Source organism: Micrasema longulum, unplaced genomic scaffold (assembly GCF_059751315.1).
Source record: "Micrasema longulum isolate JH-2025_06_02 unplaced genomic scaffold, ASM5975131v1 h1tg000541l, whole genome shotgun sequence".
NCBI lineage: Eukaryota > Metazoa > Arthropoda > Insecta > Trichoptera > Brachycentridae > Micrasema > Micrasema longulum.
In genome coordinates this window covers 979,398-998,505 of record NW_028277737.1, presented here as the reverse complement: position 1 = coordinate 998,505, position 19,108 = coordinate 979,398, and the positions used below count along the sequence as shown (strand labels likewise).

Sequence of the window (19,108 nt, the reverse complement as noted above, 5' to 3'; positions counted from 1 at the left end):
TGTTTTTTTTGTTGCAATTAAACAAAGTAAACTACAGATTTTTATTTCAACTTAAAAAAGCTTTTTATGACGAAAGTGAATTTCGGGGTTGTATTCACATATAAAATAGCTCATTGCGATAATTTCTGTATTCTTAACTTTTAAAAGGCTAAAAGTGGACTCCTATGTTTTATCCTCTAAGGTACAGAAATATAATTGATATTTCGAATTGTCAATTTTAAACTACTCAAGAATTATTTATTACACACTAAAAAACGTTTCAAAATCAAGTTTTCGATAATTTTCCTATGCATATCAAAACTAAACTAACAATGCTTAACTTATTTAAATACAAATTATAAACAATGATTCAGTCTGTTGCTTCACCGTTAGCAATCAAAAGAATTTAAAAGGAACAATAGGGATATATTTCAATCAAAACTATAAACAAAAAAAATAACATTTACTCTTATTATTAACCTTTAAAACGAACTAAATAATTAAATGTAACTTTAATCTTTCAACTAGGATCTTGAATATAATTTCATAAAGTAGCCACTGATGTAATAGTAGACAAAGAACTAAAACTTGATAAAAATTGTAGTAAACATGGACGCAATACGAGAATATCAGAAAAATATCTCTTACAACTTTCTAAAACGATACAAGGATAGTCGAGACTAAAGAACCAAGGACAGAGATCACACAAGAAACTACCAGACAAAACTAAACAAGACTCAGACCACCTTCACAAAAGATGTTAAAAATATTATCATTAACAGTAGAATATGAATTAAAAAAAAAAAAATATTGATGAATGTATGTTATTCGTAAAGGTTTATAAAGAAAATTTCAAATAAAAAAAACATAGATTTTTTACTAAATAGTTTCGATTCATTCCAGGGCCTGTATAACAAGAGATTTACCAATGTTTCTTGATATTGATTTCGAATACATATTTAATTAAAACCCCGTAAAAAATATTATTGCAACTATGAAAGCTACGTCGAGTTGACTATTTAACCAACGTCGGTAAAACTTTATCGTTTATTTGTAATTGATAGTGGGGAATCTAATGACAGAACACGATTCAAGTGACTGTTTTATGTATAATTATTCAATTAATTTTATGGATAATTTCACACCTCATGGTGTACTATAAGAATCCCAACACGTCTTGCAGCTACATAGCGCATGTATGGTTGGGATTATGTTTACTCGTTTCCAGTTTTAATAGAATTTAATAACATATATCTCATAAGAGCAAGATAACAGCACGTCTTGCAGCTACACAGTGCAATTAAGGAATATAATCTAGCGCTCATTTACATTATTTACAAACTGAATTTTTTATATTTATGTTTTTTGTTTTTGTTTTTATCGCTTTAAAATAAGAGCTGGATTTCAACACGCCCTGTATCCGCAGTGCGCATGGACAGTTAGGATTCTAGACAATTTATAAAATGTAAGTATTCAATAATTTTAAAGTCTATTACGTTTACACACGGAAGTAAAATTATCAAACGTCTTGCAGCTACAAAACGCATAGAAGAAGCCTATTTACTGCGAAACTAAATATCTAAATGGGTTCACTCGAACTTTTTCTCTCATTGCTATTAAGACATTTTAGAAAACTTATTCGTTTTTAGGTTTCTTCTTTATTTCCATGATCTTGAATCCATAAAGGCACCACCACACGCAAGACATGACGTAAAATATTTGTAGTGGAACCATTTTGTTTTTATTCCAACCCAAAGCGATGTATTTCTGGGTGACGAAGGCGAAAATCAGACAGCGGATAAGTTCTAGAAATACGGCTCTTGGTCGGCGATCGAACATCATCCCTATTGTGGTGAGGGATGCTAGAATGTAGGTGACAGATACAAATACTGAAAGTGGTGTCATCCCCTGAAACAAAAGAAAAGAATGTTTTAACGACAAATCGAAATTATCAAACATTGGCGCAATTTTTCTTTTAATTTGATTATTTAAAAACAAAAAAAAATTCTTTATTCAGAAAACATACAGTATAATCAATATTCAAAAAAATATTTTTTAGATATTTCTATAAAATGAAATATAATTTAAACAGCAAAATTGTATTAAGTTACTAAATTAGGTCGGTACATTATCCTCCATAGTATTGCTACTTTATTAACACCCTTTTTATTTATATTACTATATTCATCATCATTATCATCATCCCCTTTCCGCACCCAATGGTGCATTGAGCACTGCATTGGTACACTAATTGCAGCATATCTTGATCATTTTTGTTACATAAAGGTAAGATGATCAGTCTCACGGTTTAGATGCCAGTCCACGGACTATGAAATATTCTAGTAAAAATCACCCCTTTAAATAAATATTTCATGTCAACCATGTCGGGAATCGAACCCATGACCTCTTGCATGGTAGGCAGACACGCTGACTACTACACCACGAGGCCTACATTATATATTACATAACAATATAATTTCTGTAATTATAATTCATATGTTTACTAAACATAATTTACTTTACAATACGTCTTCAGCCTTACGGGAAATGAGATACAAAATATGTTTTCTTACGTGCAGTAAAAATTGTACAACAAAGTTTTTTGAAAATGTACAAAAAAACTAAATTATTTAAACCAACTTCTTTGAACGACGTCACTAGTTCATATAAATCAACTAATGATAAGAGAGTTGTGGAAGATTTCCTTTGTTTTACTCCTAGGTAATATAATACGCTTAACATTACTATAAAACATTACTATGTATCTTAAATCAAATGCCTAATCCTTATTTTTGTGTATGTAAATTAATTTTAGTCTATTTTATTATATCTTATATGTTTTTAATTTTTCTTTTCTTTTCTTAAAAAAAAAAAAATCTTTCTTTATTTTTACCTTTCACTAAACTTAATCTTTATCATTACTTAAATTGATTTTACACTCTTTTTTCATATAATTTATGAAAGATGGTGGAGTTCTATAATTGAAAATATATGTAAAGAACGTTAGTTATGCTTACTTAAACAATGTATGTATTTTATGTATTCTTGTTGAACTTCCAAATAAATTAAAAAAAATATAAAAAAACCATATTACTACAAGGATTGAGAACATTTAAGAGAAAGTGTTATGGAAGTCTACGCATTTACATGGCTTAGAACCTTTCATTAGATTGTTTAGTTAGTAACATTCACCATTCTGCTTTTGTTTAAATATCCACATTTCTTCAATTCTTCGTATTGTTTAATTTTTAAAAGCTAAAACGCTGAACTTTTTATTTTTGCGGATGAGAGTCATCTGGCTAAATGATTTTACCTGCATACTAGGCAACGCCAGAAAATATTATTTTTTATACTACCTCTTGAAGAAGTTGGTTTAATCAACGATATTTTGAGTTTATCCAAATTTTTGTTAACAAGGAATGGATTTAACCCCCTAGTGAGTTATTAAATCTTGTGTGGCTGTGATGTCACACAAATCGACATAGGACACAAGACTTGATATATCTCTCTAATTTTTTCAAATAATGAATTCATTTTTGTAGTTTTCAAATGAACATTTTCGCACCCGATTTGGAAAGTAAAATTTGTATTACTATGCTAAATGTTAATGCAAAAAATATTTATCCTTGCTACGCGAAGAAAAATGTTGGTTAATTAAGCAAACATCTATACAGATACCTTATACAAGAAAGAGCACGAAGATAGAAGTCATAACAAGGAAGACAGAGACGCTGTTCTACAGCGGGTGTCATCTAAAACTGATTTAGACTTCAGTCGGTTGATGACAATGATGAGGGACGCACGCGCATAACATGGGCGGCGAACTTGTGATTTTTAATTTATTTTTATATAACAGCACTTAATTTTATGTTTATTCACATAAATTATGAAAAAAGGAATATTATACAGTCTCCATGTTTTTGTTTTTTTTTTATATGTCTGAACTTTAGAATATTCCGTCTTTTACTAGTGGTAACACGATGTTACATCACCGCGAGAAAGGAGATTATTTACCATAGTCTTTTAAGAGTAAATATTAAAATATTACAACAGATATGAACAACATTTAAGAGAAAGAAATACAATAAAAAAGTCTACAAAAATTCATTGGGCTTGTGGTCACTTTACACACTGTGTAACATTCACCATTCTATCTATGTTTAAATATCCTTCCATTCGTTGACTTATGAAAAGTAAAAAAGCTGAATTGATGTAGGTGTGATTTATCTGGCTGAATTATTTTACCTACCAGGCAACGCCGCAAAAATTTAACTATTATACCAGTTTATTTAATCTACAATATTTTGAGTTAGTCTGATGTTGAGATAAAGATTATGATAACTTTTCAAGATTATTTTTTTTTCAATCTTAATAACTCCCTAGGGATCCTTGTTTGCAAACATTTGGACATACTCAAAATTAATTTATTTAACGTATAATACAATTCTTTTTTTTTCTTCTTCAACATTTATACAACATGGTCCAGTGGCGAGCTGTGATTTATTTTATAGGTAATCTACAAAAAAATACCTATACATTTGTACCTACATATAATACATAATAATATGTAAGTCATATAATTATAAATGTTATTTTTTCCTATGGTTCTATGAAAATTAACTCAAACAACAATTATTTTTAACCACACGAAATACGTAGCTTCATTTTACACTATTTTAATACAACACTTGTACAAAAGTTCATTAAAAAAATACCATAATAACATTCAGCAAAGACTGCTAACACTAAGAACCGGCTAAAGCCACATGTCTGGTGATACATAATAAAAAATCTGACTTGCATTAAAGACGTAAAATTTAGTGTTCTTTTTTGTATGGAGGAATAAGCTGAGGTAATCGGCTAGTTTCATCGTTCACCGAGAACAGGCTGGGCGCTGGGCGCACTTCATAGATATTTTTTTGTAGGATGATATAAACGGTGGTAGTGATTTATAATTAATATCAATAATTGTTTTTATTTTGGCATAAACATATTAACTATAAAACATTTTTATTAACAGTCAAATAAAATGGTAAGCTATGCATAGTCGCTTATTTTGACAATTCGCCCCTGGCTCAGTGTATAAAATTGATACATCAATTAAAGCTTATTATTTCCTACATAAGGGAAATATTTATTATGGGCTTAGAATAATGGTTCAATTTATCACGCATAAATTTAGGATGAATTATGAAATATTATAATGAACAATTAAATCAAAAACTAAAATAAAACATCTTCAATTAGGAATTTCAGCCCTACGGGAAATTGCAAACAAAAAATATTTTATTGAGCGCCGTAAAAAAAAGAGCATTAAATTTTACTGTAAAATTTCTTAAAAATGTTCGAAAAACAAATAAAAATATTTTAATAAAAACGCACTACTTTGAATGACGTCACTGGTTCATATGAACCATCCAATGATATGAGAGCTTTGAAGGATATCCGGTTTGGTCACCGTAAACGAACCAATCAGAAAAAACTGTCGTAGAATAACTTCTGACGTCACACGAGTTATTTCAGAAATACAAAACTTTAAAAAATCATAACGCTGATAATACGATATATAAAAATAAAAAAATTATCTTATTTTAATAAAAAAAGAAAAAAGACACTGAACTTTCTCACTAAATTCGAGACGTCGTGACGTATGGTTGCCAAATACGCTTACCACAAAACCACGGAGCAAACCAGGAGCTCGTGGTATGTCATAAATTAATGTACATATTAAAAAAGGCAAACGATTTAAGAATGATTAATTAACTCGGTTTATTACCAAAATAAGTAACCCAACTGAAGTTTCACATATATATAAATTAGATTGTGTGTCTTTTATGTATGCATATATGTGTATGCGCATGTGTATATAAATGTGTTTATGTGTATGTGCATGGGTGTATGATTGTGTGTATTTATATATGTGTATTCAAGTAAGTTTCTATTTTTTCGTTTGTTCTTTTTTTTAACTTGTAAATTATTATTTTGTAAAAAAATATAATTGCCTAGCTTGGAACGGGGTTTGTACCCTTGCTAGCTGGGCAAACTGTATAAAAAATGTACATATGATTAAATGTATAAAATAAAAAATTAAAAAAAGATTTTAAAAATAAATTTTGCTCATTTCAAAGCTAAGTTTTGGCAAGAGCTTCATATTTGGGTGATAAAAATGTAAGGAATAAAAAATATTAAATCAGAAAATATCTTGGCACAATACTGAATTGGAAAAGTAACATGTGCCAAAGAAAAATACTGGTACTTATTTGCTGATCGTAAAATGAATAGCTTTATTTACACTCAGCTAACATGTCATGAATAACACTATTGAAGATGAATGCACCAATTTTTTTGAGTACCACATTTATAACACCTGCCTCATATAGGCATAAATATAAAAAAAGTTTAATAATTAATGATTTTACTGTTTTATTTGTGATATTATACCTAGGTATATTTGGCAAGGAAAGCATTTTTTATATTTGGATTATTTTTAAAATATTAAACATTTTTGACGTAATAAATCAAACGAATATGTTCTTGAGAAATTTTGATGAAAAATTGTAATGTTATTAAATGTTTATATTAGTTCTTAAGATGTTATGAACCAAAATAATAAAGCATAAATAATTAAACCATTTTGACGTTTTAAGCTGCTTGTCAAAAGTAGGTCGAATGTTGTCGGTGTGCGATTTCTTGGGTGAATGTGTGGTAAAACTATGTGCGGTAGGTCCGCGAACGTTGGTATCGACTAAGACATGAATTATCGACAAAATTCAAAAGGGATCGCTGCATTGGTTTGGACATGAATGGACAGCAAAAAGATGGCTTAAAAAAGTTATGATACGTGTGTTTAAGATATATTACTAATACTTAAAGATGGTCCTATCGAAAGTCAGAATAATCATCTTGCGTGCATTAGATGATGTACGAAGGTAGATTCTTCAATTCCGAAACTATGTCAGATCTAAGCATTATCATTTTTTTTTTCACCTGAAATTGCTTATTACATATAAACATATACATATATACATATATATACACCAATACTCTTATTACTGGGTATCATGATAATTTATTTCAAAGCCAAAAATAATTAGTTTGACGCATCAAATTCTACCCCAAAAACTATTAAAGAAGGCATAAAATAAATACTTTATGTCAACCATGACAGGGATCAAACCAAAGACCTCATGAGGACCAAAAATTGTAGTTGAATGCGATAACTATCGCATTACAAAATGTTATTAAAAATGCTTATTTAAAAATTAACCCGCATTAAAATAAAATTATAAAATATTTACAAAACAACAAACTCTCTTGTAAGGAAATTTTTTTGATCTTCCCAGATTTAAAATTGGAAGTTTTATATAAAAATACTCAAACTTTCGATTAAAAAATATGTCTGGCAACGGAAATCGTTTTAATTATTTCTGTTAAACGTTTCCTCCGGATTTACCCGATTTTCGAATCAGATTTACATTTTATAATAACGTTATTTCGCACGGAATAAAATTCAAGCATATTCGATTTCCTGTTATCAAAATAAAATGAATTTCTGTACGATGTCTTATTTTGAATTTCACTCCTAGTTAGATTATTGGAAATGGAATATTTAGAATTTTTTAAAGAAATCTGATAACTTTAAAACTCAACGAAACTTCAAGGATCCGAGGATATTGTAATCATAACTTTCTAATACCAATATCACGTAACATTTCATTTTAACGTTTATATTGAAATTTTAACTTATAATTTCTTACAATATTTGTCATTTTGCATCAACTTATCTCAATTAATATTACTGATGATTGAACTAAGTAAGGAAAATATCTAATGTATAACATACGGTGATTGAAATCTAAAAGAATCTGAGAAATACATTCAAGAACTCACGTACAAACACGTGAAAATATAATTTATGCCATGATCCGTGCGTGTGATACGGACATTTTATTTAAAAATCATTTTATAACCACAGATGAAATAAGTTAAATAATTACTGTCGATGCATCAAAATCACTTCAAATCCGAGGCTGTTCCTTAGTATATGCATAAGTGCAGTGCACTGCCAAGTAAAAATATGTGTGAATAAATAAGTAATTTTATTGATAGTAAAAATATGTTATAGGTACAAAGAAACAAGGATTCGTTGCAATATTTTACATGTTAACATCATGAAATTTAATACTAGCGCCAAAAGATCTAGCGAGATCGACTCTAGTGGACAAATTTCTCCTCTAATCTACGCATGCGCAATCGGCCGCGTGCATATTGTGTTTTGCACAATTCTTTACTCTGAATTTGTATGAAATATAACGTATCTCCTAAAATCGACATTTGAGCGCGATAGACAATGTTTCATACCGGTGAATCGTGCGTTAGAGGGAGAAGATAATATACATACTCCGGGTATTGCCGACGCATACGCAAATTTGAAGTTTGAAGTTTGTTTGTGATGTCACTTTGAACATGCGTAATGAAATGATACAAGAACGAATTTAGTTGATTTAGTTATCCGTAACGCGCGTATAATGTTAGGATAATTTAGCGTTTCTGGTTCCGATGCGCAGGCTGTCATACTATTGCTTGTTTATCACGTCAGATCTATCATATTGTTATAATATTATTGAACTTAATATATAAGTTGACAAAATGTTAATAAATGAACTGCCAAAGTTTACGGTCAGGAGCCGCCAGTGCTTTAAAGTAATTAAATTTTCACTGTTATTCTATCAAACTTTGGAAATATTTCACACGGTAGACATTTGTATCAACATGGCTGGCGGGAGTGCGCTGAAATAATAATTCCAACTAAGGTGATGATTCAACTCAAACAAAACAAAAGAACACGACTTATTAAAGGACCACAGAGCGTAGTAACATCGCATCGTGCAGTTCAATTTAATTTAGTTATCGTCTTTACTCTCGCTTTTTATAAACAACCTCTGTGTTTTAATCAATATGTAATAAATACACATTGAAATATTATCATTAGTTTCTTCAACTGACGCAGGAGTTCCCCTAACAACATCTAACAAATTCCTACGTATGCACGGTAGTTAAAAAATTCTAATCGTTTAGACTCTAAAGAGCGTTGAGAGGTTCGAACTTTACTCTAGCACTACTTGACTCCCATTTTCTTATAGTTAGTTATTTACCCCTCTTTAAAAATGGTCCCCAAAATTGAAATATTGGGACAAATAATAAAAACGCTGACATTTATTTTTGAAAATGAAATAAAAATAATTTTAGCGTTAAGTAATATTTTAAACTAGTTAATATATTTTAAAAAAATAAGTATACGTGTTACATTTTCCCATGGTTTCGGGGATAACGCGTACCAAAACCGATTCGTGGATCATAGACTGAGCCCCTCTGATATAACGTAACATTCCTTTAATATTAATTGAGAGTATTCTAAGATTTAGAATCAAAGGGTTGGTAGCACGAAACCGTTCGCGAACCCGACAAAGCCGTGTGGGAAGCCTTTGTATCTATTTCCTACCTGAACAATGAAGTACATATTTACAAGAAGATATGTGCAAACGACAATTATTTACCAAACATGGATACAAGATGAAAGGATACAAACCATTCTTGGGTAAATTCCGAGCCAGACGAGGAATCAAATATAACGCGAAGGAATTACCTAAATGATGATATTACACAATTAAACTGATTCATGGACGTCAAACAATGAAAAACGGTAATTAGAATGAACTTAAAAAAAACAGATTCCGTTGGATAATGATAACTACTAAAATTCCAAAATATGTATATAGATTTAATTTTTTAAATAAAATCGTGTGTTTTCGATTTGATGATCAACATTAATCCCAATTTGACGATCTTTTTTTTTTTAAAAAAAATTCATTTTTTTATTTATATATATATTTTTATTAAAAAATACATAAATTAAAATACAAATTATCAACTCCAACTGAACTGCATAAAAAGCAGTTCGTCAGCAGGTGCTTTAGTTAAGTTCTAATATATATACTTAATCTTATCTCTTCAATTCTATAACATATAAAAACTCTTATTACTACGAAAAAAAAAAAAAATAGGCATGTAGGCACATTAGGAAAGCGTTAAAAGTTTTTAATACCATTTTTCAACCTACAATTATACAATTAAAATTAAATTTCATTGATAATATTGTCAGTAAACACTCTTATAACCGTATGCAGAGACAAAAGTTAATTGAGGAAAGTACATTATATTGTCTTCACCTTCGGGTTATTCTTCGCATTTGAAATTAGAATATACTTTCCTCACCTTCAGTTTTGTCTCTGCATACGGGTATTAATATCATATATTAAAAAAATGATTGAAAAACTTTGTTGGTTTTACTTGTTTTCAATTAACTTATTAAGTGACTAGGTGTTTATTTTGTTGCACTTCGTAATTAATTTTAATTTAATATTAAATCTAACACTGATTCGATTCTTTTAAAAATAATTTATTTTATTTTAACAGAAAAAAATCAGACAATTGTCACGCCTTGTTAGGGCATTTTCAAACGAATTTGAAGATTTAATGGACTAAGGTCCAGTACCTAGAATTACATAACTATATAAGTATAGTTATGTAATTCTAGGTACTTAAGTAATTATAAATTGGAAGTATCAAGTTAAAAATATACAATGATTACAATTATAGGGTAAAAAAAAAAACAAGTTTAAGTAGTCATACCAGTGTTTGATTTTATTATTCAAATATAATTGATTATTTGAGGATTTAAAATATGGCTACTTTACTTTTTGTTATTTTTTTCCGTGTATTTTCTTACGGTGCAATGGTTTGGCTATAGAAATATAAAGGTTGGTAGACATGTCTTAACTAGAATTTTTTCCCAAGGAGCAGTAATTTTGAGAAGAGTCTTGATGTTTGCATGGTCAGGGAGCAAGATATTTTGCTTATACCTTGTAAATATTCAAGACTAGAGATGCAATTTGGTTCCTTGCCAAATTTCAAATGGGTAAAATGCCAATTCTTTCTGCATGATCAGTAAGCGTTGTGTCAAAATTGCCGTTCATCTTATGTATTTCTTCTTGTTGCCAAGTAGGGCATAGTTCTCCAATTACTAGTATGTAAGATGAAGAAGCTTTGTTGAAGTATGCCAATATATATTTTTTAATGTGTTTATTTAGTCGACTTTAGCGCGTTTGCCTACCATGCAAGAGGTCTCGGGTTCGATTCCCGACATTGTTGACATGTAATATTTATTTGAAAAAGTGTTTTTACGCTAGAATATTTCATAATTTCTGGACTATGACCGAAGCGTAATACTGATGATCTTACTATCATGTTACAAAAATTATCAAGATATACTGCAATTGGTGAACCAATTCAATGTTCTATGCATCATTAGGTGTGGAAAGAAATTATAATGATGACGTGTTTATTTGTCAGATTTTTCAAGATTTATTCAGCCAGTATGCAAGCATTTGGACATACTCAAGACATTGTCCATATTTTTTTATTTAATTCTCTATTTTTTTAGAGATAAATTGTAGATGAAATTATTTTAAAGAATCTCACCTTTACAAATAAAGATTTCATTTATTTTCCCTCAAAAAATTCCATAAATTAGTACAATCAAAATTTTTTATTTTAATTTAGAAATTAGAAATCAATTTTACTATCAAAACATAAAAATCCACCTGACTAAATTTGATGCCACAGAATATTTTTGAGAAGGGGATACGGAAATCTAGGCATTTACAGGCTTATGACCTGTGATTGGCTGTCTTAAATGGCCACTTTACACACTGTGTAACATTAACCATTCTGCTTATGTTTAAATACCCATATTTCCTCAACTCTTTGATCCGTTGACTTTTGTATAATATGGTAAATACAGTTTTTGCTTCCATTTGTGTTTGAAATATGGTCATAAAGATGAATGACAATATCCCACAAAGGCCCTCCATATAATTTGGCAAACTCATACTAAGAGGAACAGTGAAAGCAGTAAAGTTAAATTAAATTGAAATCGCGACATATGAAACAAAAAAAAAAGTGTACCTCGTTTATTGATAAACAAAAACGTTGCTTTTTGTATGAGTGAAAATTATAGTAAAACCCACGGTCTTTAAAACGGTTTTTGGTATGTGGAGGAATGTATTTTAACTGTTGTTGACTTTTGTTAAGTAAAATCGCCAAAACTATTATTGATATAGGTAAGCTTTATCTTATTTATTATTCCATCTACTAGGCAACGGCTGAAAATAATCTTTCAAGTTTTGTGCTTCTTAAACCAGTTTGTTTAATCAACAAGGTTTTGTTTTATCCAAATGTTACAAACATTAATTATTTAATGAGTTTCTGACTGTCCATAATACAATAATAGTTCATTTAAATTAACTCCATACAAAAAAGCTGAATTTTGCATTAAATTTACATTTCATTGCATTTTTAATTAATTCAATACAAACGAATTGACGAATTCCCGTGTTTGACGAATCCTTTGATTATTATTCAAATTATATTATGTTTAATCACACGAATAAAATATTTACAATATGACTAAAAAATATTTGCACAGGAAAAAAATGACCGACAGAAGTTTCAGTTTCGGTCTAAACCAGCAAAAATAAAAGTTTTGACCTCGATTTCGGTTTCAGCCTAAAATTGGCCAAAATTTCGGCTCAGCTAAAACCTGTGGTCGGGGTTTGTTGGATGTTTACTAACCCTTCTATTTATTTATTTTTTGAGTAGTTCCAAGTTCTAAGACCTTTCAAGTTTATATTTTTGTAATTCCTTTGCAGTTAATGAGTCGAAGTTCCTATAGCGTACATTGAAGAAATGTTACATATAAATTAAATGTATTACATAAAAACGAACCAAAAAGCGCTTTGAAAAAACAAATTTACTCGCTTGCCACAGATCTCCTTTTTGTTCTGCAAGTTCGAGGACCAACTATCACATGCACTCGCCTATCTCTAGGCTCCACAGATATGGTAATCAGTATGAGGACAAGGCTGATATATTGGTTCTGGACTTGAAAGTTATAAAACGAGGCTGATTTCTTTTTTTCTCTCGGAATATAATTCTTAAACTTTTATTTTTATTTAAAAATAGTTTCCTTTTTTGCTTTTTCATATTTATGTATGTATTGTTAAAATTTTTGGTTGCTTATGTGTATTTACTTACTTGTTACTATTGTTATAGTTATGCAAATTTTATAATTTGTTGCTATGTATTTAAATATGTATTTTTTTTTTCATATTTATGATTAATAAATGTGAAGGCAATTTATGCAGTTTATGTAAAAATAAATTTATGCCTTTTATTTAATTGAATATATAAGTACACTAATGTTAAATAAATTTAATACTTATTTTAATGAACTCGTAAGGTTTAACAAAAAAAAACCCCTATTTTGAAAGGACTTGTCTTTTTATAATATGTTTTGGTTTTAGTCGAAGTTAAAACAGAAACCGAAACCGAAACTTGGTTTTAAATTCTGTTCTCTCGATCTCAGTTGAAATGCTTGTACATAACATTTCATTTTAATTTTAAATTTTTAGCCAGTAAAATAAAAAAAATTGTGTACTAAATGAAATTATTTAGATATATAATAGTTGTGAAAGTGAAGCACTATAATATAACAGAATATTTGAAATGCTACTTATTGAGAAAAACATTGAATTTCCATTATTAAAGCGAAATAATTTCGCACATTATAAACACTAGTAAAATATTTTTCTAAGTATGAAAAGCATTAGAACATTGCCATTTATAATATTAAGCTAATAGAAACAGTAATGTGGATAACATTTTCGAAAAGTGGATATGAAATTTCTTTACCATTATAGATACGTTTTAAGATCTATTGTTTTTGTGAAGTAAAAGAGCAAATTTAAAAAAAAAATAACACATGACAACAGAGATGAAGAATATTTTAGAGAAGATTATATAGTAGATTAAGCATTTACAGGGCTTATGACCTGTCATTGGCTGGTTTAAGTGGCCACTTAACACACTGTAACATTCACCATTCTGTCTATATTTGAACATCTATATTCTTTCAATTCTTTCAAATGTTGATGATTGTGAAGTTAAAGAGCTGAAACTTTGAAATTCATCTTATTGAATTATTTTACCCACATACTAAGCAACGCCTTAAATTATTTTTTTAAAGTTCTATACTTCTTCATAAACCAGGTGGATTTATTGACAATATTTTGAGTTTGTCCAAATTTTTGTAGACAAGGACTGTTGAGCTGGGGAGCTGTTAACATTAACACATGAATTTATATAATTTTAAAAAAAATATTTGTAATAATCATATTTAAAACAATGTTGAATTTTAATTTATTGGTATGTCCAAACGTTTGAGGATCTAAATGTATAGCAACAGAGAGAGAAAACATTTTTGAGAAAGGAATATAGAAATCTAGGCAATTGCAGGGCATATAACCAGTCATTGACGGTTTAAGTACCCACTTTACACATTTCAAACATTCACCATTCTACCTATCTTTGAACATCCACATTTCCTCAACTTATTTTTTACTTATTATTTTTATTCGAATACTTCATATAGAAATACAGTTTACGAACTTATGCATAAGGGTGGGCATATTGTTTTGAGGCAATTTATTCCTACCTACGGAAACTATTCGATTGGAGATAATCATATTAAAAATTATAAAAAAGGAAGAACACATTGTAGGTATATTATAAAATTTTCTTTGTTTATTTTTGTTTTTTACAATAGACATAGGTTAAAAATACAAAAAATAAAGGATAGTTACATAACAATGAAATACATATTAACAGTAAAAATAATAAACAAAAAAATCCATAAAGGCATGGCCTGTTCGTGGGTGTACTAGAAATGTTTATGAATTTTTACTCCTATAATAAATATACAGGTATAATATTTTTGTGTTATATAAGAAAGAGAAACATTGATATACATGTGTTTTTTTTTCAAGAATTAAAAATTTACTAAATATCTACACTATACTATAAAGAGAGAGGGAAGGGGGGAGGAAAAGGGAAAAATTCAAATATTTGGGAGGTGACATTTCAAACGTGATTTAAATGTAAATCCTGAATAATATTATTTTGTAAAGTTCTCACTTAAACCTTTCAATTACAGGTCATAGGCCCTCTAAATGCCTAGATTTTCATATTCCTTTCTCAAAAACGTTTTATCTTGTTGTTGCGATAAATTTAAATTGATGTGTATTTAGATTTATGATATTTATTGTCAATTATTTGTGGTAATCAAATTTTTAATATTTTATCAGTTATTAATTCATAGATGCATTTATAGTATTATTAATTATTATGGATAAGTTATATAGCACCATTTTCGTAATAAAATACCTCAAAGGCGCTTTATATAGTGATTCTATAGACAAATCATTTTAATTGAAGCTTTAAAATTTGTAATTTAATTAAAACAATTTATTTTATTATCACATGCAACGGATTTATTTATCCTCTCGAGGTCCGTTCTTTACAAATCACAGAGTGGTCGTATTAAACCAAAACGATAACAAAAAAATTTTTTTTAATTATTAAATAATTATTACAATTTATTTATTAAAAGAATAACTTCTTTTTTTTCAATGTATTTTGATATCTTATGAAAACTAATTTTAATAAAAAAAAATCTTTCGTGGCTTTATTTACTCAAATACTTTCTCAGTTAAATATTTTTTTAATAAACATTGATATTTATCACAAAAAAGTTGCGTAACTGAATGCCATTTTGGGTAATTTACACTAAAGGATTTTCAATGGAAAAACTTACCATCAAAATCTGCCGAAAAAATGTTACGTGCTGCTTTTGCAATCAAAGAATATTCAGAAAGTTGTTAAAAAGAATTTCCAGTTAAAAAAAAACATTTAAAAAGTTGAAAAAAAATAAACCTGAAGTCTATTTATGTAAACCCAGAGACGCTAGAGGTTTATTTATTTATTTATTTAAATCTTAAAGTAGGGCACACATATCATACATATTGTTATGTGTTCTAATAATAACATTGCAAATATATTTAATTTATAAATTGTTTATCACATATGTCTTGACCATTATTTTAAATTTTGATATGTTTTTTTCTTCATAAATATTTTTTTCCATTTCGTAATACTTTTTAATTGCTTTAAATAAAATTGAATTTTGTGACTTTGCCTTTTTCCTAAATGGAAGTCTAATTTAGAGGTTATAGGTACATTCGTAGCGGGCATGATGTTTTAATCACAAAAAATGGAAAAATGCAATGGGAAAACCGCGATTAATTTAGTTTTATGGGTGCAGCTCGAAATGGGAGCTCTGATAGTCAGGCATGCGGGCTATTTTCGTGCACAAGTGCAGTTTCTCGTTTTTATGTGATTACTATCGGAAAAGCTATGTACGTTCTACCCCTGTGCACAGTGACTAACTGAACCTACCCTAACAGTACCCTACCCTATTTCCCGAAGAATAAGGGCAGGTCAGCGCTTGTAATAGCCTATTAACTTGTAAGTAACATGTTTTAATAAAAATAATAGAGTCTTTTTTCAATAAAATACACATATTAATATCATATTTTTAAAAGAAAAACATAAAGTATTAACACATATTTTGCCACAATAAACCATTAAATATTACAACAATGTTTTGAGTATGTCCAAATGCTTGCAGACAGGCTGGATTTACTCCCTAGGGAGTTATTCATATTTAAATTTATTTCAACAGAGAAGGAAAACATTTTTGAGAAGGGGATTATTGTTATTATTATGGATAACTTATATAGCGCCATTTTCGTAACAAAATACCTCAAGGGCGCTTTACATAGTGATTCTTTTAAATTTGTAATTTAATTAAAATAATTTATTTTGTTGTTACATGCTACGGATTTATTCAAATGATTTAGAGAACAAGTGGGTTTTAAGTTTTTTCCGAAACATCACTTCACTTTCACAGCCTCGCACCTCTGCCGGGAGAGCATTCCATGCCATAGAGCCTGCGACCGCAAGTGCGCGTTCACTAATTTAGTGCGCTATTTGCGTAGAGGTAAAATAACTTTTCCTCTCGCCGTAGACGTAGCTGATCTAAGCGTTAGACGCCTGTCAGCTAGTTCATCTGGAACGCATAGTTCCCTTAGATATTCCGGAGCAGAGTTGTGCAGTGACTTATACATAAGCCAACAGAGTTTGTATTCGACCCTCTGTGGAAAACGTAGCCAGTGTAGTTCCCAAAGTAGTGGAGTGATATGACTGAACTTAGGGATTTCGAAAATAAGTCTCGCTGCGGCAGTCAATACAGATTGTAGGCGAGTCATTTTGTTCATTGGTAGACCTGCATAGATACCATTACAATAATCGACTCTAGACACTACAAACGCATTTATTAATTGACGGGCGGCATCAACCGGCAAATTTTTGCGAATGCATTTAATTTGTCTCAGCTGGTAGAAGCATGAACTTATCGTTCTACTAATTTGAGCGTCAAGAGAAAGGTCAGAATTGAGTAAAACTCCCAGTAGTTTAACGGTGGGTAAAGCGGTACTCCCTACATTGGGTAGGGCCATATCATGGATCAAATTCTGTCGTCTGGCTGAAGCGACCCATAGTTGTTTAGTTTTTGATGGGTTTAATGTTAGTCTGTTTTCAGCCATCCAGTTTCCTATTTTCTCAATGCATCCATCAATTAAATTGACAAGCACACTTCTCTCGCCTGGTTTGCAGTAAAAATTAATCTGAGTATCATCTGCGTAGCAGGGATATGGAAGTCTAGGCATTTACATAGCTTATTGGCTGGTTTAAGTGGCCTTAATATTGAGTGGTTTTAATATTGAGAAAGGGAGTAACATTGTTAATTTGATAGTAATTGACTTATAAGAAATTATGTATTTTATGCACCCCAATAATAATATATTATCAGGTCAATGCCTATGTCGCAAGTGTGCAAAAACATTATTTTATGGTTTTAAGTTTAGAACTGGTGTCATAAATCTATTTTTACTATTACTTAACTAACTTCAAGCAGTTACATATCTAAAAAGTAATATAATTAATATGATTATTCGAAAATTTAAATTATTTATCGTTTGACTTTTTTTATCATATTTTTTATTTGAGTATTACGAGATTTGTAAGAAATTAACTATTTGTATTTTTGTGGAGTTTTCGTATGGGGTTTTAAATGCTTTAAAAAATATTTTTAATTTACATTATTAACATGAAAACTTTTGAGTAAGTATTATTATTTTTTTTACTAAAAAGGGAAAAGATTTAAAGATTAAAAAAAACAACTTGTTAAAAATAACATTCAGTTTGATGCTCTGGAATCTTGAATTTACCACATTCGCCATTTTAGCGCTGTAAATTAGGCAAACAAGTAAAAATGTATTCAATGCCGAAATCTCGAAATAAATATTCGCGAATTTCGCATTGCATAGATGGGTATTAAGTTAAAATGGTGAAATGGTAGGTAATCAATTCTCGGTCTTATTTTGGAAGTGAAAAGTGGTAGTAGTTTAAAATTAACTTTCGTGATAAATTTGACATTAAACTGGCAAAAATGAAAATTCACGACTTAGGCATTGGCTTGACGATATAATGTGGTAAATAGTAAAAAAAATTCTTATGTAGAAAATAATGTTAATAAATCGAAACGTAACAAATGACAAGAATTGCTTGACTTAGTCTTAATTTATAGAAAAATTTTAATTTAAAAAAAACGACTTACCATGTGTCTTACTGCCAACTCTTGGAAACCATAAACAACGACACAGAAATGAAGAAGTAGATATATGTTACACCAAAGAGGAAGCGCCACATCATATTTCTCCCTGAATCGAATCTGTAACAAAGAATGAAAAAATGAAATTATTTGACATTTTTTACTTAAAAAAAACATTGGTTTATTCTGCAGTTGTATGTCTTTTATCCTAAAGGTCAGTTGCATAACAAAAAGTTACTCTAAAAATGTTTATGGTAAAGAAGTGTTTTACACTGTTCGAGTAAACCAGTGTTTCCCAGCCTTCTTTATGCCATGCCCCACCGTAGTCTTTTCAAAGGTCAAATGCCCCACCTGCATCTTTTTTAACAAAACAGCAGGTAAATTGTCAATTCCTTTTGTAATATGTTTGTAAACATGTAAAACCCTTATGAAATTAAATGA

General features: G+C 29.4%; 1 protein-coding gene across 12 annotated transcripts in view; it reads right to left on the bottom strand.

The window, feature by feature from the left end:
- Positions 1-384: 384 nt before the first annotated feature.
- LOC148280784 (alkylglycerol monooxygenase-like) overlaps positions 385-19,108 on the bottom strand; it is a 90,766-nt gene continuing 72,042 nt past the window's right edge. For all 12 annotated transcript variants that reach the window (XM_088227830.1, XM_088227818.1, XM_088227822.1 and 9 more), the window contains 2 exons: positions 18,674-18,787; positions 385-1,887 (listed from right to left, as the gene is read on the bottom strand). In XM_088227830.1, coding sequence (XP_088083956.1) covers positions 1,615-1,887; positions 18,674-18,787 — 387 coding nt within the window. In that variant the 3' untranslated portion in view covers positions 385-1,614. The remainder of the gene's footprint in view (positions 1,888-18,673; positions 18,788-19,108) is intronic.